This window comes from Heloderma suspectum, chromosome 5, assembly GCF_057233095.1.
Source record: "Heloderma suspectum isolate Gila_16-S chromosome 5, 16-S_ref, whole genome shotgun sequence".
Taxonomy (NCBI): domain Eukaryota; kingdom Metazoa; phylum Chordata; class Lepidosauria; order Squamata; family Helodermatidae; genus Heloderma; species Heloderma suspectum.
In genome coordinates this window covers 117,530,588-117,552,303 of record NC_139462.1, presented here as the reverse complement: position 1 = coordinate 117,552,303, position 21,716 = coordinate 117,530,588, and the positions used below count along the sequence as shown (strand labels likewise).

Sequence of the window (21,716 nt, the reverse complement as noted above, 5' to 3'; positions counted from 1 at the left end):
AGATGGTGGAAATGCTGTGGACATAATATATCTTGACTTCAGCAAGGCATTTGACAAAGTGCCCCAGGATATTCTGATTAGCAAGCTAGTTAAGTGAGGGCTGGATGGCACTACTTCAAGGTGCATCCACAGGTGGCTGGAGAACCGTACGCAAAGCATGATCATCAATGGTTCCTCATCAAACTGGAGGGAGTGATCAAGTTCTGGTTTGCATGGACACCTCCACAGATACAGAAGGCTCTCCTCTTCAGACCTTCTTCCTCCATGAGTTGAGGGCGATGAATGTGACACGGGAGAGAGGTGGGGCTGGAGCGCTCTCCCTCCTCGCATGTTTGATCCACCCTGAAAGTAAATGCCTGAATAGGGCTTAAGTCCTATGAGGAAAGACTGAAGGAACTTGGTATGTTTAGCCTTGTGAAGCTAGCACTGTATGACCAATGTGTGTGTGGTTTGCTCACTAATAACATGCCACAAAAACTGAAGCTGTGACCATGTGCATAAAGATTCACGAATGTACATACGCACTTTTGTGCCCTTGTTTAAACACAACAAAAAGCAGACTTGATGGGATTTCACAGACAGCTGTATCAAGAATCTTTTTGTGTGGCATTTTAATGTAAGATGTTGTCCCAACAGTCCCACTACCAAGGGAGGTGATGGGCTCTCCCACACTGGAGGCATTCAAGACGAGGCTGGACAGCCATCTGTCAGGGATGCTCTAACTTAGATTTCTACACTGAGCAGGGGGTTGGACTCGATGGCCTTGTAGGCCCTTCCAGAGGACTCCCACTAATCAGTCTTCAGCAAGGCTGGCAGACTGAGCTCTGTGCTCCCAGAGTGTCATCTAGATCAGGGGTCTCCACCCTTTGGACACATTTGACAATTTGGGAAACTGTCCTGGAAAAAAACCACAAAATGGCTGCCATGGGGTATGGCTGGTCTCAATGGGAAAGTAACTGACTAACACCGAGGCCAAGGCAGAGGTGGGGTCCGGCACCCAACACGCAAAACAACTCCTCTGAACCCACAGTTTTCTGTGCCAACAAAAAACTATTTCGCAGAAAGCAAATTCTTTTTCTCTCCCCTACTCTGTATGCCAGCCAATCCGTTTCCCGAACTTCTTTTTCTTTCTCACTTGAGATCACCACATGATGCACACCCCCTCTCTCGCACACGCACCCCTCCCTTCTCCTCCTCACTACAAGCAAGCACATGAAAAGCCACACTCACTCACCTTCAGGATTTCTAAAAAAAACACACCCCTCTCTCTGGCTCCCCCCTAAACCCTTTCTCTCTTCCTCTCTTTCCCACACCCATTCAGCCCCTATCCATTCAGACATACAAGCGCAAAACCTTTCGCACCAACCCACCCCCCACGCTTGCTGGTGTACCGCTGCTGTGCAGGCCTACTCCTCATCTAGACCAGTGGTCTCCAAACATTCTCGATCGTGCACTCTTATCAGTGAAAAACGTTTGAGCACGCAACCCCAGGATATGTATATTAATTTATAAATTATATACATGTAGTACTGTACTAATATATTATGAACATTATAAAACATACACAAAAAATAAAAATTAAACAGGATGAGATAAAGATGAAATAAATATTTTTGAAATATTTTTTATTTCATTTATTAACAGTACAAAAAACCTTTTTGCTCTCACTTAAAAAAATTATTATTAATATAGTCTGTAAATCTACTTAACTATACACACGTCATTGCTGACGATCGAGCGAGGGCACCATTGTCAACTTGCAAGGAGGGGAAAGGTCTCCGTGCAAGGAAGGGAAAGGCCTGCTTGGCTGCGCTCCTGCCTGCGCCAGAGCCAGGAGTCCCGGTGCAGAGTCCGACTGGTGGCTTGGCCTTCGCTGTTAACCCTCCCCGCTCTCCTTTGGCGGGATGGCAGCTGAGAGGAAAGTGCCCGCTTTCTTCTTGGCTTCGAAAAGACAGTGGGGAAGGGTTAATCTCCTTCCCGCTTTCCTTCAGCTGCTGTCATCACTGCCGCCACCCCCCTTGCACACAATGGCAGCTGGTAGGAGCAGCGGGAGGCAGCTCACGCGCCCCAGTGGATCGTTTTGCGCACCCCCTTTGGAGACCACTATCTAGACAGACGGCAGCATCGGGCTGCCTGAGCACTCGGTCAGCTGATTCCAAGGACAGATTCTGTAGCCACAGACTTCTTTCCTTAGCAACTTCTTTTGTGTGAGGATACTGCCTAATTGCCTGTTCCTGAGCCCTGGTTTCTGCCTTGGGTCTTCACCTCCACCTGATTTTTACTGTCCAGCCACCTTATGGCTTCCCTGAACTTTGTTTGCTGCTCTGAAACTGGACCGCTGTCTAATGTTCAAAATGGACTTACCCACTTGGACAGATAACAAGTTCCCCTTTAGCACTGGGTTTTCTGGAGCCTGACCCTTCCCAGACCGTAACATATTCAAGGTGGAGAAGCAGAGGAGCACATCAGTTAAAGCCTAGAGAGGTTTGCAGAATAGATATCCTGATGAACAGTCAGCCTGAGGCTTGGTCTAGATGAAGCTGCTAGGGCAATACCATTCAGACTGGGGGCGTGGTGCATACCGAGGAAGATTCACTCTTCCCCCCAATTCGGTACCATTTTCTAGATTTAAATTGAACCTATCACAGCACCACCACCACATGGCTGCTTTATTTATGCGTTCATTTTAGGCCATGTTGATCACGTCCGCAGTTCTCCTAAATCAGATCTATTCTGGCTCTGTGCCAGCCTTGTGGCTGATTCTCTTGCTCTATTTTGATTCAGAGGTTAGTAATCCCTATTGCAAACCCCACCATAAAGGCAGCTTTAGCCAGAAAGAACAGGAGTTTCCCTTCTATGTTTTTCTTTTTCCAGAAGGAGACAATTTGGACTATTACAATTTGAAAATATTATGCCACGTTATTGCCCTGAGGACATTCTGTCTCTTCGTCTTACAGTGCAATCTTACACACGTCTACCCGGAAGTAAGTGCCACTGAGTTCAATGGGGCTTACTCCCAGGTAAGTGGGTGTAGGACTGTAGCCTCAGTAGCACATTCAGTCTGGAAGCAAAGCAAATATCTTGCCCCTTTTGCTGTGCGTGGGGACCTCTTCTCTGTGTTTCATAGCAAAGTTGACAGTTGCTTTAAATTAGAATGGCTGGCTGGCGTTCAAGGCAATGAGTGGGAGTTTATTTAGCTGAAAAAGACAGTTGCAAAACTTGGGAATCGCGCTCCAAATGAGCCTGGAGAAGTCCATTATTTGACAGTAAGACACTGCTCCTTGTTTTTGGAAGGATTTTCACTCTTCGGCATATCGATATTTGTGTGAATTTTTAAAAGTATGTTGCAGCTCCAGAGAAAGCATATGCTTTTGCTGGAATATTTGAGCACAGTGGCTCCAGCGCAAGGTAAGAACCTATTGAATTTGTTGTGAAGCTCTTAGAAAAGCAATTAATGGAGGGAACAAAAAGTGAGAGGGCTTTCATTAGCATGCAGGTTTATACAAAAGAAGAACTGTATGAGATACCATGTGCTGTAAAGTTGCCACAACAGCTGTATATTCAGTCACGGAATGCAGACTTATATATCCTAAACATTGGCAACATTACCTTCAGTGCAAGTGGGGCTTGTAAAAGCACTCAGTTGTTCAAACAGAATGACTCGCACAGCCTGTTTCTTTCAGATTTGGGACTTAAAGCCAGGGTCGCCATGCTAAAATTCCCCAAATCCAGCATCTCATGTGCTTATTATGCATGTTATGAAAATGTAGGTTAATTATGAAAATCATGTGGGGGGGGCAGGGTTCACCACCACCACCACTACCCTAATTTCCCACTCCTTTCAAAACTGATTTATAGATAGAAAGCAGAAGGTTGGGCTTACTTAGTCTAATTCAGCAACCCTCAGGTCACTTGCAAATCACTTCATTATCTGTCCTTTTATGCATGGAAATTCTTTACCAATTCTTCTCTGTATTTAATTTGGTGCTTTCATTTTTTGTCAGTGTTAACACTTATAGGTGGCCTTTTTGTCTCTGACTGATACCAATACCACTGAAACAACAATAATAATAGTGCAATCTTATACTAAGGATTATGTCCCATTGATTCCTATGACGCTTACTTTCAGGTAAGTGAGAGCATCCCAGGGAACATAGGATTGCTCGTAAAATCTTCCTGGCATCAGAGCAGAGCTCCAACCTAGGGATGGGGAGTCTGAGATCCAACCTGCTCCCCCTCACAGCCGGTACAGAGAGAACCATGCCAGGCTGCCTCTCTGAGGTCAGAAACTCCACCTTGGAGAGGGGGGAAAGGGGGCATTCCAGTAAGCAGGGAGGGGAGGAGACTCGAGAGGCCAGAACATATGTTATCCTGAGCCTCTTCCAGCCTCCTTCCCTCCCCTCTGAAGCACCTTGCTAAATGGGCAAAAAAGCCTTTCTAGGGAAATCTCCAGAGGGGGAAGACGGGGAGGGGAAGATCGCCTCCACTACTTCTCCTGCCCTGAATTGGATAATCGGATGCCTTCAAGTTCAGGGGCTTCTGATCACCAGGGGTGCAATCGATAGGTTACTAAGCTTTATGCAACCTTTTCCCTAGCCCTTTTTAGAACAGTGGAAGGTAACCTAGTGGCGTCTGGATATTTTGGATGACAGCTCCCATTAGCCCTAGCCAGCATGGCCAATGTAAGGGATTATGGGAGTTGTAGTCCAAAACATCTGGAGGGCACCAGATTATCTACCACTGACATAAAGTATTATTCTGTGAGGAGCAGCATTGTGGAAAGCGAGATCTTGAATTAGGTGGGAAGACAAAAGAGTGGGGCTGGAGATTAGGATCATGGGGGATGGGATCTGGGATTCAGAGGAGAGAGGTGGAAAATCAATATGTGGAGTTGGCAATCATAGGTTTACCTCTAGACTACACTATTTGGACTCCAGAAAGGAAGGTGAGCTTCTTCTAATTCCAGCTAGAACACACACACACCAAACTAGGCTGCATATTCATAGAAGCTTTCCTGTGAAGCTTCTTTTGGCATCCTCTTCTTAAGATATGGATGAATCAAGGCTGGCTGCTCATAGGCATGCTTCTGCATCTAGGAAGGCAGGGTGAGAGTGTGTGTGAAACAAGGTTAAGACACAGACTTTCAGAAGATATAAAGCTTTTATAACTCAGACTGGGAGAGAGGCTGGAATGAGAGACCCCTGGTAGTGGAACGACAGGCCTGGAACTGGATGTGGCCCCTTGGGCCGTCATCACAGGGCTGGAATGGAATCTCCTTGCCCTTCGTTTTAGTACATTCTGATGTAGTAGCGGTAATAGCACCTAATGCAGCATTTTAAGACACCGCTCAACAGCCCTGAGGCTCAAACTGAACATGGACATTTGAGAATTTTATTTTATGTTAGGAAAATGGGCTGTGGGGAGTGGGGCAGAAGTGCAAAACTGATTGCAAACGCAGCATTGGGGAAGGGGTTATTAACACTGTTAGGCTGGGTTTTTTAAAATAAAAATCTACTCCCCCCCCCCAATTCCCCTATTTTCCCCCATGGGAAGGAAAGCAATTAACCCCCCCCTTTCCGCTCCCCCCAACACTTCCTCAATCAACTTTACAGATCCTACCTGACTGCATTCCCTTAAAACGCCCAACACACCAGCAGACTGGATAACACTACTACTACACTGCAGGGTTGTCGCATACTATCCTCTCACCCCTCCCTCCCAGCAATATGCTTATAACAACACTGGACTATATTGCAGGACTCACGTAACCCATGCTCTGCCACCTAGAGTGCCATCTCCTACAATATACAATGGTGGTGGATTTCTTTGCATTGGCAGGGTAGTTTTTTAAATGTTTAAAAACTCAGGATTTTTTCTATTTTAGACTTTGTTGAATGAAATAAGACCTAAGTTAGAAAGATGATGAACTCATGTTTTAGCTGCTATTTTTTGTTTTGGAGTGGATATACCACTTCCCAATCACTGCTATACTACAATTCTGGATTTCTCAATTATTTTCAGTTGAAGTCCCCCCAAAAGGATTAAAATGAACCTGGGCATCCCTTCTGAGGATAATGGGAGTGTATTATGTTTAATGTCTATGGTCCCCTAAATGTCAGTCATAGCTGTGACTCCAGTCATTAGGTAAAAACTCTGGAAAGTGGCTGGGAGTTCATTTTCTCACAAAAGGAATGCGCAGAATAGCTTCTTAACATTTTGCTATGTATCTCTGCTTCTACAAACAGATCTTTATTTTTATTTTATTTTTATGAAGGCTGGGAATCTAGGCCAGCTAAGGTGCAAACTGGCACTGGGTGACATGGCTAGAATCTGGGTAAAAACCCAACCAACCAGGCAATATGGTAGCCCTACTTATAATACAGTCCTATGCGTGTTTACTCAGAAGTATGTCCCACTATGTTCAATGGAGCTTACTTGTAGGTAGTGTGCCTAGGATTGCAGCCTTAATGATAGTGGGTGTAGGAGGTTAACATTACTTCGGAATGTGCATGAAAGTGAGACTATGGACTTTTTAAATTGCAAAACTGTTTCATTGTTAGGAGCCAGTTTGGTGTAGTGTTAGAGTGTTGGACTGGGATGCCGGAGACTTGGGTTCAAGTCCCCACTCTGCCATGAAGCTCACTGGGTGATTTTGGGCCAGTCACTGACTCTCAGCCTAACCTACCTCACAAGGTTGTTGTGAGGATAAAATGAAGAGGAGAATAAGGTAATCTGCCTTGGGTTCCTTACAGGAAAATGTGGGTATAAATATAATAAATAAGTAAGTAAGTAAGTTTAGGCTGGGTACTGGAAATTAGCTTCTACTCCAAAATTTATAGAGTGCTTATTTAAAATCCTGGGAATCGCTAAAATGGATAAACTGACTAACAACATTAACTGAAGGAATGGCCTGTTTATTTAGGGGGAAATATCAGAATTGTTCCTATATGCATGTAACGCTGGACTTTTTTTTGTACTGTGTAAATGATAAATAACATTTTAAATTTTTTTTAAAATGTAGCAAGCACAATCCAACCAACATTAAGCACCTTTTGTGCGAGAAACAAAATCATCAGGGCTTTAAAGTGCTTGATTTTTAGCTAGATTGGGCCCGTTTAAAAACATAATAATTGCGCACATATTTGGGTTGGCTGTCTTCTTTCTTTTACCCGCTCATTTCAGTGTTTTCACTTTGGCTTTCCCATGAAAGATGTGAACGTTATTCCAAACATTCACTCTAGCTCTTTTGCTATGGCTCCCCATAGTATACACTTATTTTTCTAACTGTTCTCTGTAAATACAAAATAAACCATAAGGCTTTGAAGTCATGGTCTAGCAAAGTCAGAGCAATTCTAAAATCACACACACACACACGCGCGTGCGGCTGGTTGGGCACTGGCTGACACATCTAACCAAACAAGCAAAAGCAGCAAATCTTACTGGGCTTTCTTGCCATTCAAATGATTATGGCTGCTTAATGATCAGTGAGAGGGAGGGAGCGAGCAATCGGAATGAAAGGAAGCGTTCCATTCTGTGGTCACACCCTCAAATGCAGCCTCAATGAGATTTATTTTATTTATTAACATATTTTTACCCCGCCTTTCCATCCACACAGGACCTTCAGGGCAGCAGCCAACTAGTCATAAAAACAACTGGTTCATACATTCAGTAGAATCAAGTCATAAAGCTTTTCCTGGACTGTACAACCTCAAACTGCAGAAAGTCCAGGGGGAGTGGGGTGGACAAGAGTGGTTTGCCACGTTTGGTTGCTTCAGGGCACAGAGACTCATAGCAAAGTTTGAAAACCTGCACTGCAGAAATTGCAGCGAGGAGCCTTGGTGGATCAGTCTAAAAGTCTCTCTAGTCCAGCATTCTGTCCCTGCACTGGCCATTCAGATGCCCCTAATGGAAGCCCACAGGCAAGATATTAGCAGAACCCTCCTGATATAAAGAGGCATACTGTCTGTTTCTGATACTGGTGGTAATACATAACCAGCAGGACTAGTAGCCATTGACAGCCTTAACCTCCATGAATTTGACCAGGGCTGTGTCTCCATGACAACAGATGGAGAAGTGAATGGAGGAGTACCATATTTTTTCAGAGGAATCAGCTTTGCTGCTCTTTGGTCCATGCAGGGCTCCACGAGCAGGTTCTCCGCACCAGTAAAAATTGCTTCACAGAACATACTTCCTGGTGGGGGTGGGGGTTGGAGTGAATGTCATCTGACTGGCAGGGGCTGCTCAACCAATAAGAGAGGCTTCCCCCCTCCCCCCTTTCTCCTTTCCCCTGAAGGTCCAGATGCACCTGCATTTCAGGAGAAAGTCTCATTGAGCACAATGGGAGTTACGTCCGAGTAGACACACATATGCTTGTGCTGGGAAAGGGGGGGGGGGAGAACACAGGCATGGGAAACCAGCCCCCTTTCTAACCAAACCGATACTGCACAGGATCTCTATAACGAAGCTGTGAAGTAGTTATTTCCTAAAACAATAAACCAAACAATGGAGAATTAGAGCCTGGAGATCACGCTATAGAGAATTTAGGGAATTTGTGCTTTAAACTGTGCCATTTCAATTGAGGGGGATCTCTCTAAATTCTGATGTGAGCATTCAGGGGACAAACTCCTTGAGCACAATGGGAGTTACTTCTGAGGAGACACTAATGGGTTTGTGCAGGGACAGGAAACACACAGGAAACACCCCTTGACCGGGGTCATGGTGAAAGGCAGACCCCTGGGCAGGGTTAGCATACCTGAGGTAAATGTGAGGGTTGGGGCACACAGCAACTATGCCATGGAGTAGGGTTGCTGGAGGAATTTGAGATGGACTAAAATGAGATCAGATTGCTAAGAATCCAACCTGCGGAATCCGCTGCGAAGTGACCCCCACAGGCCATGCGGACTCTATAGACTTTCAGGTGATTGACTTTCCAAAATTTAGACATATAAATTTGTAGGAAAATACATACATTTCTGCTGAGGAAATGTTGAATGGGAATGGTGGACAATACGGTAAATGTTATGTACTAAGGAAAGTTATGTAAATACTTATGTAAATACTTACATAATTATTTATATATTTTTCCGCGTGACGGGGAAAAAATTGCATCCATCTGTGGGCGGACGACAGAACAAAAGGCATCTGATAATCCGTGAAACACAGCTGGAGTGGATTTTACACAATCTGTACATCCCTACCATGGAGACCCAACTTAAGGAAAAGAATAAGACTTTCAGCAGTCTCAGGAAATCTAGTTTTTCAAGCTCCAGGGTGGCTGCTGGATGGCCACAATGTCATATATCCCTAATGACCTCCAAATGCAGCCAGCTCAGAGTAAATTGCTCATGGAGACACCCTCACCCCCAGGACTACCTCTCATGGAAGTGAATTCCATTGTTTAAATATGCGCTGTGTGAACGAGTACGAGTTATCTGTCCTGGATCTCCCACCATTTAACTTCATTGCTTGATGGCCGGTTCTAGTCCTCTATTAATTGCCTTGTTTCTAAGCTAAAAAGCTCCCAGACTGTAATCTTGCCTCATACAGGAGTTGCTCCAGGCTAGGGATGGCAGAGAAATCTGCCACAGACTCCAATGAGACTGGATTCTTTAGAATCCACCCCCCCCCCCCGGAGTCCGTGGCGGAACAGACTACCACACTACCACCCCATGGAATCCCCCCTGGACGGACCCTACCTGGTCGTTGGCAGGTCCGGTCCATCCAGCTGCCCTCCGCTGTCTGCCGCTGCGTCTCTTCGGACGCAAATGGTGTCCAGCGTAGCGGATGCCATTTGCGTCCCTGCCTTTTGCCGTGATAGGCTACATAAATCTTTATGTACCCTATCATGGCAAAAGGCAGGGGACGCAAATGGCATCTGCTACACTGGACGCCATTTGCGTCTGAAGACCAGCCACGGCCAGAAGTCAGGCAGCGGCTGGCCCTGGCCGGCAGCTCCGCGGACTCGCTGCGGAGCCGGCCAGGGAGGATTCCGGGGGGAGGGACGGATCGCCTCCCCCCCCCCACGGACGCCCCCACCCGGAACGAGGTGAGGGATTTGTATATCCCTACTCCAGGCCCTTGATAGTTTTGGTTGCCTTTTTCTGCACCTTTTCCAACTCTACAACATCCTTCTTGCAGTGTGATGACCAGAACTGTACACAGTATTGCAAGTGTAGTTGCACCATAGATTTGTATAAGGATAATGATACTGGCAGTGTTATTATGTATTCTTTCCTAATAATCCCCGATATGGAATTAGCATTTTTCTAGGGATGTTAGAGAATTCCGCCACGGATCCAAGGGAGGCTGAATTCCAGTGAATTCAGCCCCCCGGAATCTGTGGCGGAATGGAGCAACCCGCCCCACCACCCCATGGTGGGAGCGGCTGTGGGCGGCTCCGGCCGGCGGCTCCGCAGAGTTGCCATGGAGCAGAGCCGGCCGGGGAGGATTCCAGGGGGAGGGATGGAGCACTTCCCCCCCCCCCACCGCAGATTGCCCGGTGCGGAGCCAGGTAAGAGTTTCGTATATCCCTACCTTTTTCACAGCAGCTGCATGCTGGGTTGACATTTTCCACAAGCTGTCCACCACAACTCCAAGTCACTAGCTCAAAGCTGGTTATGATTTTCGCCCCAATGTGCATAAAAGACACCTGCTTATATTAAACTGCATTTGACATTTTAATGCCCATTCCCCCAGTTTGGAGAGATCTTTTTAGAGCTCTTTGCTGTCCCTTTTTGTTTTAACCCCCTAAATAATTTGGTATAATCAGCTAACTTGGCTACCTCATTGCACACCCCTAACTCCAGCTAATTTATGAACAAATAAAAAAAGCACTGGTCCAACTCCCAAGACAGGTCCTTGGGGGACCCCACTGTTTATTGTGAAAACTGTCCATGTATTCCTACTCTCTGCTTCCTGTTCTTTAACCAGTTATGGATCCATAAGAGGACTTCTCTGATCCCATGACTGTTAGATTTGCTCAGGAGTTTCTGGTAAGGGACATTATCAAAACAGTCCACCTAAACAATGTCTGCTGGATCACTCCAATCCACAACCTGTTCACATTCCTATCTACATGCTTTGATACTCTCAAAAAAAATTAAAATTTTGAAGCCATCTTGATTCTTCTTCAGCAAGACTTGACCTTCTATAGGGCAACATGCAGCCCACCATGGCTGTTTGTGTACACACACACACACACACCAGTCTCCGCTGCTATTGTTGCCAAAATCACAGTGATTCTCGTGGAAAACAAGACATGTGGGAAGCTGTTTGGCTGTCTGTTGGAAGCATGATTCTGCTCAGAAACAGGGCACATGCTTCCCGTGTACCCCATTTCTCTGTACAATGGGCCTCCTAACAACCAGCGAACAGCTGTTTGGGGGACTGTTGGAAGCCAATTCGTCTGAAAAACCCAGCAGAATAGCTGTGAATTTGGCCATTACTACTGGTGATGGCAGTGGGTGGATCGGTGGGTACATAGCCTTGCAGGGCTCCAGGATGGCCCTCAGACATTGCCCATCCCTGTTCTATGTGCTCAATAATTTTATCATTAATAACTCCACCAGTTTACCCAGAACAGATGTTAAGCTAACCACGCTGTAATTTCCTGGATCCCCCTTGGATCACTTTTTAAAAATGGCATTATAGTGGCCAATTTCCAGTCCTCTGATACAGAGGCCAGTCTTAGGGACATGGATGTAGTGAGGTTTACTTCTGACTGAACTTGTGTAGGATTGGGCTGTAAGACCCATTGATTTGTTTTATTACAACAGTCAGTGTGTGGAACCAGTAAGTGAACCAGATACAGGAGCTCCTGAGGAATTATGACATGGTCTGAAACATGGGAGAGGAGAATCTCCCCCCCCCTTGCCTTCTTAAATACAGTTTATTTAAATTTATTTATGTATTTAAAATATTTATATACTTCCTTAACAAATTCCAGAGTGGTGTTCCTCGACTGCTCCCTCATAGGGGAGAAAACCTACATAGAAATGGGCATGTTGAGGAAAGGAGTAGCCTCCCACCGTGGAATGCGCTCCCCAGAGAGGTCTTGGCTCCATCTTTAATCATTAAATGTCTTTCCTGTGCCAGGCAAAGACCTTTTTATTTTCCCAGACCTTTTAATTTATGTTAGGGTTCGGGCTATTTTAGCTCTGTGAATTTTTATTCTTCTGCTTTGTGTTTTTCATCGATTTAATGCTGTGGTTGTATTCCTCTGCTCCCTGCTTTTAAAGTGGCATCTTTGACTGCATAGTTTTATTTGCTGCATTATATTGTATTTTTCTTAATTGTGATTATTTTACCTTGTTCTTGTTTTCATCTTTTAAGCCTTCAAGAGAACTTCTGTTCTACGCCAGCCTATTCATAGTATGTATGTATAAATCAATAAGAGAGCAATCCTCCGGTCCCTGGGCGAGTGTCCCAGGTACCATAGGATGGCACAGGAAACCCCTCTGAGGTCAGGGACAACACTCCAGCCTCAGAAGGGGGAGTTGGAGATCTGCCCCCACATTCCTCCCCCTTGCAGCCGGTGTGGAGAGAATTGCACTGGCTGCTTCTCTGAGGTCGGAAACATGGCCTCAGTGGAGGAGGAAAGGAGGTGTTCCCATGGGGGGGGAGCGGGGGAGGCCAGAGAAGCCAGGAAACAAGTTATCCTGAGCATCCCCCAGCCTCCTTCCCTCCCCTTCAAAGTGCCCTCGCTAGACGGGCTGGAAAGCCTGTCTAGCGTAAATACAGCAGATTGGAGGGCGGGGAGGCAAAGATTGCCTCTGCCACTCGTCCTGGCCTGCTGGCTTCAGCCTGGCAGGGCAGAGGAATCTCAGAAGCACCCAAGTTCAGGGGCTTCCAAGTGGTTGAGGGCTCAGTCCATAGGACTGTTCCCTAAAGATGTTTTCTGCCTGAAACACTATTTTTCTATGGGCAGGGAAGAGGATTTTATTTTATTTGACAAAGAATCATTTTCAAACATGCAACCCCATCTCCTGTCACCTGCAGCCTGAAGCGGAACAGCCCAAAGACAGCTTTACCCCTTGATTCTGGTGACTGCACAGCCTGGCCCCAACTTTGCCATTTTTCTGGTAGATATGGGGAACTAGGTTTATTGCCAAATGTAGAAAGCAAGCTTATTCACTGAGGTACAGTGTTTCTATGGTTATTTTGAAAGGGATGTGTTCTTTTTCTTCAAGCAGATTGTTATTTTTATTAGAGCAAGAAAACACATCTGTTGCCATTCAGGAGAGATCGTTGACAGAACACTCAGCGGTGCCAGGGAGCATCTGGGGCCAAGGCGGTGTGAGGCTAGAGGAGGTGTATGTTTTCTCTATGCTGTGTATGTGAGCTTGGTGTTTGTTTGTTTTTGGTGTAGGTGTGTCATGTGGGAGAAGTTTTGCCTGTGTGGGTGTGGGTCTGGGTGTGTGTTTACACTTCTCTAAGCACCACCAGCTCACCGTGAAATGGGCATTTTGTTGTGCTTTGTGATTTGCCATTTGGAGTTGAGACGTTGTACTCTGCCTTGTACTCAGTTTCTTGCTCAAGGGAATTGTCTCTGAGCCTGATCAAACTGCATTTTGTGAAATGGGTGTTGGAGCAAAAAAGTGTGGGTTCAAAAGAGTGGCTTTGTGTTTTGGAGCTCAGACCCACCTATACCTTGTACTTAGTTTCTTGGGCAAGTTACTTTCCTTTTAGTCTCACCAATTTGCCTTCTGGGAAATGAGTGTTTTGTGACTGGCCATGCCCACAGTGGCAGCCATTTTGTGAATGGGCAAGGCTCTCTGATGGCAGCCATTTTGTAATAGTGCCCATGACACACTCTCAAAATTCCAAATGCCCACTGACCCAAAAAGGTTGGGGACCCCTGCTTTAGAAAGTTGGTGAATATCTTCTTATTCCAATATGCCTTCAGTGTTAGTTGGATTCTTTCCCCTGTTTAGGTTGCTCCTGGCTCTGGAGTTTATTGTGGTTTTCTTCCATTGCCACATATTTTAAATTATTATTGTTGCTGTTACTGTTTTAAATTAGGAATGCAGGAGAATTTTGTTGAGTTATTTGCCCTTACAGAATAAATATGTGAGCCAGGATGCCTTCATCCCTCGGTGTTCACATTTTCCTGAATTTTGCAAAGTACTTCTCAAAACAAAAAAATGCGTACAAAAAATGTAGATTAGGGAAAAGTGCACACAAAACTGTATATATTACTGGAAAAAACATACAAAGCAGCACTGTATTAAGAAAAACTGTTTACAAAAAATGTGTATATTAGGCAAATGTACAAAAATGTGTATGTTAGGAAAAATGCACACACATTTCTGTGCAGATTTTTTTAAAGTTGCAAACTGATGCAGAAGTGAAACAAAATGGACATAAGATGGGGAAAATGAGAAACAGAGAGAAACCAAAATTAGCAGATTGGCCATCTCTATTTTAAATTTGCTGTTTTAAATGTGTACTTTTATTCCTATTGTACTTGCCTTTGGGGGATTGAAAAGTGGTGGAGGGAGCAATCCTATGGCCACTAGTCAGCGGCTAGATGGCCATAGGATATGTGGGTTTCAGGGAAACGACCTTCCCCCCCCCTTCCACGCTCCCTGGCGGGCAGCACGGAACTGCCCCATGTTCCACACTTGCAAGAGGAGTGCAGAGCGGCCAGCCAAAAAGGGGCGTTCTGGGGCAGGGAAGGCGGAAATGCCGGTACAACACATCCTATGTGTCGTTCAGCAGCCTCCTCCCCCGCTCCGCCTTCCCACGGCTAGACAGCCGAAATTAGCTGTCTAGCTGCAAATGCAGGGCAGGAGAAGCACAGAGGGGATGATCCCCTCCATGCTTCTCCTGCCCTGCATTGGATAGGCGGTCCCATCCGAGTTCGGAGGCGGCTGCCTATCCCCATAGGATTGCGCCCTTATAAATGAAATGTTAAAATAAATAAGCAGGAATGCAGCCCACACATTACAGGTGGATGGTTCAGCTGTTATGTTCTGAAGGTATATGCTGTATCACCCTGCTAAAGCTAAATAGGTGTGGGTCTGGCCATTGCCTGGATGTGAGACCTCTTGGGGCCCCTTTGTATGTCACCTTAAGATCTACTAAAGAACGATGGAATATAAATGAAATAAATGAACCTTTTGAGGGCTTTGTTAATAGAGTTCAGCTACGATGGGGCTTTGCCATTTGAAATCTCAACACTGGGTATCTTGCCTGCAAGCCTGTGACTATTCCACGCAGTCCCTCAAGGAAACCTGTCCGTCTGGAATCTCAGCCAAGTGGGGAGACACATCAAAGATACCATGAGGAGAACAATGAGAATGTATCTGCAAACTGAAGTCACTTAGGGTTGCCAGACTGGCGACTCTGTCCAGATATCCCACCTACCAACCCACCCACACTCCCTTAAAACTGCTGACACAGCCACTGAAATATTTGGAAGAAGGTAGGAAGAGGATGCAGCCCGCAGCTACTCAGCAGAGACTGAGGGAGAGGGGTGCAGTGCAGGGTGCTGTGGGCCACCCACCACCCACATAGCGCTAAAAGAGCTTCCCTCGGGAGGCACATCTCATCCTCCTTCAGTAAGGATGTGGGGGCCCTTAGCAGCTGCAATCTCTCACTGTCTCCTACGTTGGGCCTCACTAACTGTTTCTGCGGTTTTAAAGGGGGAAAGCTTCTCTGGATTGTGATCTGGCTGTTCTAAAGCCAAGTCCCAATTAAATGAGCCAGCACCAGCCCACTCAAGGGGAGGAGCCTGTGGAGAGAGGGGTGGGGTTATGAAGAGGGAAACAAAGGCCCCATGACTCATAACAACTCCGTTGTCATTCATTCCCATGCTGAAAAGTCAAATTCTGTGCTGTTGAAGAGAACACAAAATCTTGGTCCTCACTGGCTGGAGTTTTGTGGCAGAATGTGATGTACAAGCTGTCCCTCCATACATGCTCCAGGCCTCCACCTATTACAGTGATGGGCATTTTGTTGGATTACATTATTGGTTCTTATTTAGTCAGTCTACACTTGGGTTTCCTCTTCTGCAAATGCCATGCTTTGCTGACCTAGAATTGATTCCAGCTCTCTATCACCACATAATGATGACTTATGGCTGTGTTTAAACTAAATGAGGACCACCCCTGCCTATTCCAAGTTCAGAAACCTCTATGGAATAATTTTAAAACATGGGAAGCAAAGTCTGTGCCATAAGCCAGAACATCTGGGGAAACCCTGGAATTTTTTAAAATGGAGAGAATTGTTCCAGATGAACACTCATATACCTTGTGTATTGCAACAACCTGGGTTCCTTGTCATTTGCAATATGGTATAACGCCTCTCCTAAGGTTTAGTAACCAAGAGTAAGAGCTTTAAGCTAAAATATGCTATTTGGGGATTTGGGCACTGCTTCTTTTGACTTCAGCTCCACCCCCTTGCCTTCAGGCCTGCTAACACCTGGCACACAGGCCCCAAGATCTTCATTGTAACTGAATTTGGCCCTTGGACTGAGATGGAACATAGGAACACAGGAAGCTGCTTTATACTGAGTCAGACCATTGGCCCATCTAGCCCAGTATTGTCAGCACTGACTGGCAGCGGCTCTCCAGGGTTGTTATATAAGAATTGTTAGCTGCATGGTTGCGTATGTCCTTTATTAGATTCTTCATTTCCTTGAGGCTTTGGTAGACGTTTTTGGTTTTAAAAGAGGTCAAGGAAGGCATATGACAAGGATATGAAATGCCCAGCACAAAGGCAAAGACAGGATCCTTTCCTCGACCTATCTGGAGAAGCCAGGGATTGAAACTGGGATCTTCTGCATGCAAAGCGGGTGCTGTGTCACACTGAGCTACGGCCCGCACACATGGGTAATGTTCTCCTGCTGTATGCACGCTTATCTGGGAGTCACAAACAACAAAAACAAAGGTAGCCTTGTTCACCGTAACAAAAATCCCAAAATCCATATTAGTTTAATACCTTTATTGGGCCAACCCAAAGATCACCCAAAAAAGTGTTGGACTTTGACTGGGACGGTCTGGCTTCAAATCTGTTTGGCTCTGAGTCCAAAGTTCACCAGGTGACCAAAGTTCACCAGGTGACCTTGGGCAAGTCACTCTCCGTATAGCCTACCTCACAGGGTTGCTATGAAGATAAAATGGGATTGCCCCCACCAACCTCAGATCCTTAAGGAAAGGGTGGGACAGAAGTGTGATTGAGAAATAACTGTTAGCTGCATGGTTGCGTATGTCCTTTATTAGATTCTAGGGATGTACGAAAGTGACTTACCTTTCGCGGATTATGTTGATGGGGGGGGGGAGGCGTTCCGTCCCTCCCCCCGGAATCCTCGACGGGGGGGAGGTGATCCGTTCCTCCCCCCCGGAATCCTCGAATGGCCGGCTGTGCTCCGTGGCAGCTCTGCGGAGCAGCCGGCCAGGCCCAGCCAGGCCAGAGCTGTCGGCAGCCGGATTGCCGGCCATGGAGGGCTCTGGGAAAAAACAAAAACAAAACCCGCATACGCAAATGGCGGCGGCTACGGCCGCCGCCATTTGCGATCCTTATTTTTGGCTGTCTTAATCTACGTAAATCTTTACATAGACTATGACGGCGAAAATAAAGGGGAACACAAATAGCGTAGCAGGCACTATTTGCATCCCTTTTTGATTCACCGTTTTAGCCTACATAAATCTTTACGTAGGCTAAAACGGCGAATCAAAAGGGGACGCAAATAGCGCCCGCTACGCTATTTGCGTTCCCCTTTATTTTTGCCGTCATAGTCTACGTAAATATTTACATAGACTAAGACGGCCAAAAATAAAGAACGCAAATGGCGGCGGCCATAGCCACCGCCATTTGCGTACGTGGGTTTGTTTGTTTGTTTTTTTAAACCCACCCAGCCATGATAGGCTACGTAAAGATTTACGTACCCTATCACGTTTTGTTTTTTTTACCAAGACTGGAAATGGCGGCAGCGGCAGCTGGTCGGAAGACCAGCTGCCGCCGGAGCCGCCGCCGCCCGGAAGATCCGCCCCAGGTAAGTCTCGTCCCGGGGGGGATCTGCGGGGGGGCAGGGAGGGGCAGGCCGTTCTGCCACGGAGTTCGGGGGGCCGAATGCACTGGCATTCTGCCTCACCGAGATCCGTGGTAGAATTCTCTGACATCCCTATTAGATTCTTCATTTCCTTGAGGCTTTGGTAGACGTTTTTGGTTTTAAAAGAGGTCAAGGAAGGCATATAACAAAGTTATGAAATGCCCAGCACAAAGGCAAAGAAAGAGAAAGGATTTACATATCTATTATAAAAGTAGAGTAATTTACTCCATAGTAAATTACTCAAGGATAACAACCTTAAAAAAATGGAACAAAACAGGACACAGCAACTGTTTTGTTACTTTTGTGTGTGTCTGTCCCTGCACCTGGACATACACTGCTCCCTGTATTTAGGATCTGATATATATTTGAGATAAATCCACGCAGTCATTCAGAGCTTCAGTGGGGTTTAACTGAACATCCAGTTAAAGCATCCAGCCGAACTTTACAGGGCAGGAATGGCACTCTGGTTATCGTTAAAGGCCAGTTCACACATGCACACCCATCTGCTTGCTCTCTCTTCACAATTATGCACATCTCATGTCTGGTAGCTGGATATGTGAACTAGCTCCATTGAAAAGCATTGAATGTGAGGCGAGATTAGGCGATATAAAAGTTCTAGTTGTGGTGTTACGTTTGTGGTAGTTCATTCACAACAGCAGCTATTCAGGGAAGAAGAGAATGCGTATGTAAACCAACCCAAAGTTGGAACTTGGAAGATCAGACCAGAAAATGGCAAGGATGCAGCACTGCAGCTGCCCCCAAGGGTGGATTGGGACACCATTAAAGACAGCAGAGTGGGCATGATCCACCAAGTCTCCTTGCATGCCACAGTAGCGTGCAGCTCCAATTCATTTTAATGGTGCTTGCCCAGGAATTTTTCCCTTGGGATGGGTTTTGCCTCCTGTTAATTAGTAGGATGGAGTAGCAGTTGGATTTCCCAACCCAGGCATCAACATTTCTTGGGCCATCATTGGAACTACAACTACTCACAGGGTGCATCAGCTAAGTGTGATGCTTAGGCACAGGTAAAAACCTTTACATGGCCTGCTTATGGGTTTCCCAGTGGTTGGACACTGTGAACAGAATGCTGGACTAGTTGGAACTTTGGTCTGATCCAGCATGGCTCTTCTTATGTCCTTAGATGCATTGACTAAGTCAAATACACAGCATCCTATGCATGCCATTGGCCTTTACATGATCACTTCAGTATACAGGACTTAACTTTGGCTGGATTATATACATCCAGATACTGTGTGGTAAAAATCTGAATTTCTACCAATTAGCTGATTTTTATACATTTGTAATCTACTGTCCTATGAGGAGCCATTCACACATGCCATTTTTCTATGCTGATAATGAAGGACTTCTGAGATTCTACTTTGTTAGGAAGCTGCTTTGTGCTTCTCAGCACGCAAGTCACGCACATGCCTTACAACATGCTTGGCTTCCATATTATTGGGAAACTACAGAGGCACAGCCTCTAACCAGGGATCTAGCAGCAGGGCCGGGCACCTTATACTTTGGACACCGGGGCAGCTTGCAGGTGGGGGAAATGGCTGGCCTGAGCTATGATACTCCACCGCATCGCCCGGATAGTGGCAAGAAAAGAAACTGTAGCTGATCATCCCAGACAAATCTGTTAGCATGGGGAACTGATAGTGCCCCTGCTGGCATTGTAGAAGTCCTGTTCTGGGCTTTGCTCCTCAGTCTGAGCAACTTGTTACTAGAGTGGCCATACAGACTCCTGTGCCTCACCTCTGCTGCCTTCTGGAACCCAATCATTTGTCTGTCTGGGGTCACTTCATTTACATTTGGCCCCTCTGGTCTTTGCCTGTCTGCCCTGGAATCTAATCTTTGGCCTCCCTTGGACCACATTGCCTGCCTCTGGCTCTGTGGATTCTCAGTTACCACTTTTGGACTTCACCCTAGTCTTTTTTAGCCCAGCTAATTTGCCTCTGACCTGGTGAACCCTGATAGAAACACTATGTCTGTACTCCTGACAGCGATCTGGGTCCCATGAAGGTATATTGCCATATAAACTGGTCCGCTCACAAATGACCAGGCTTTATAATAAACTTGGTGTGATCTAGCAGAAAAGGCTTGTATACATCTTTTGTTAGAATGATGGCTTACTAATAGTCCAGGATGATTTGTTGATTTTCATCAATGTGAAGTAAAGACTGGAAACATTCTCCTTCTAGCTGGGAATTTCTCCCTGGCTTTTGGAATGTAATACTCATCAGAGATTGAGGAGATCGCACCCTCCAGCTAGTTGAAGGAGAGTATGGGTGGTGCTTATTTTCCCTCCCCGTGCATGCTGGTCGCAAGCCACGTAATTTTCATAAGTATCCTCACTGGGCATGGGTTGTTGTGACATCCAAACCCAGCAAAGGTGGGTGGCTGAGGTGGTTAGGGTTTACAAACCACCCTAAAACCCTAGAACAAGCCATAGGTATTTACGCTAATTAGGATATTTATGCTAAGTAGGCGGGTTGCAACTGCAATGTGTGGGGAGGGAAAATAAACCACCGGATGATTATGCAATCCCAGTCAAAGAAATAGTTTGGAATTTGTTTGTAGGCTGAATGGAGAGACAAAGAGTTTCTAAAGATGAGTTGCCTGGAGGAGAAATATCCTTGGAGTGGCTCTCTTTGGGGACTGGATGTGGGATTGTGCTGTCCACTGAAGGTGTCTGTTTGCCTCCACTATGCTCTGTTTTTTGTATTAGTAAATAAAGCAAATACTATGAAGATGTAATAAGTCTCCAGTGCTCTCTCTCATTCAAAAGAAATTAAATCCTGTACATTGCACCTGGACTTCTCACCACTTAGGGAAATGGGTAGCAGATAACAATATAAAATCCAAACGGTCTAACATTAAACTGAAGACTGTCTCTACTGGGAACATCTTCTTCTTTTCAGTGCAAGTGAAACTGTCAACAGATTTTTACCACAGCTAACTAAGAATGCAGCAAGGTCACGAGGAGCCGCATTAAAACTGTTTTGAAGGCTAGAACTGGCCCACCTGTTGCTGATCGGCTATCCCTGCATTAGATGACATAGCAGGTTCCTCAGACTGACAACATTTCCACCCACCTTCCTCACAAAAGGCTTCCCTCTTATGACCATGGAGGCATAACAAGAGGATACCTGGATTATGCAAATAACTGCCCTGTCTTTAACAGCATATTGGCTCAAATAAACAGACCAAAAACATATTTGGCTTTGATCTGTTGACATAAGAGATGAAAAATGGTTTATTCTGTCTGGATGGATACAGCTGTGTTTTGCATTAAAAGCAGCAGCCTAACCCTGCCCTACAGACCAGTGGGTGGTTTTCCATGTCTTCTGTATGAGGTGGAGATGAGTACAAGGCACATTTGGTATCCAACTTCACTGTGATGTTTGCAGTCTTTGCTGGCAGCCAGACATGACTAGGGCCCATTTGAGGCTGTCCCAAAAAACATGAAGAGGATGTTGCATCACTTTCCAAGACTAGCGAATTATTTTGCTGAGGTGAAAGAGGCACTTAGAGATCGTTAAATGGAAGTGTAACAGGTCTGACCTTTGTGAATACAAATGCCTTTGCATTTTTCTCCATGTTCAACTGACCTCTTGTGGTTTTTATGGAACGTGCTTTGGATTCTTAGAAATTAAAGCTAGAT

The 21,716-nt window shown here is 45.8% G+C and overlaps 1 protein-coding gene across 1 annotated transcript in view; it reads left to right on the top strand.

Moving 5' to 3' along the window:
* The first annotated feature begins 2,017 nt into the window (after window positions 1-2,017).
* The window catches only part of C1QTNF7 (C1q and TNF related 7), a 103,712-nt gene continuing 84,013 nt past the window's right edge, over window positions 2,018-21,716 (top strand). Inside the window, exon 1 of the mRNA XM_084857099.1 lies at window positions 2,018-3,408. Within this exon, the coding sequence (XP_084713225.1) occupies window positions 3,342-3,408 (67 nt within the window). The 5' untranslated portion in view covers window positions 2,018-3,341. The remainder of the gene's footprint in view (window positions 3,409-21,716) is intronic.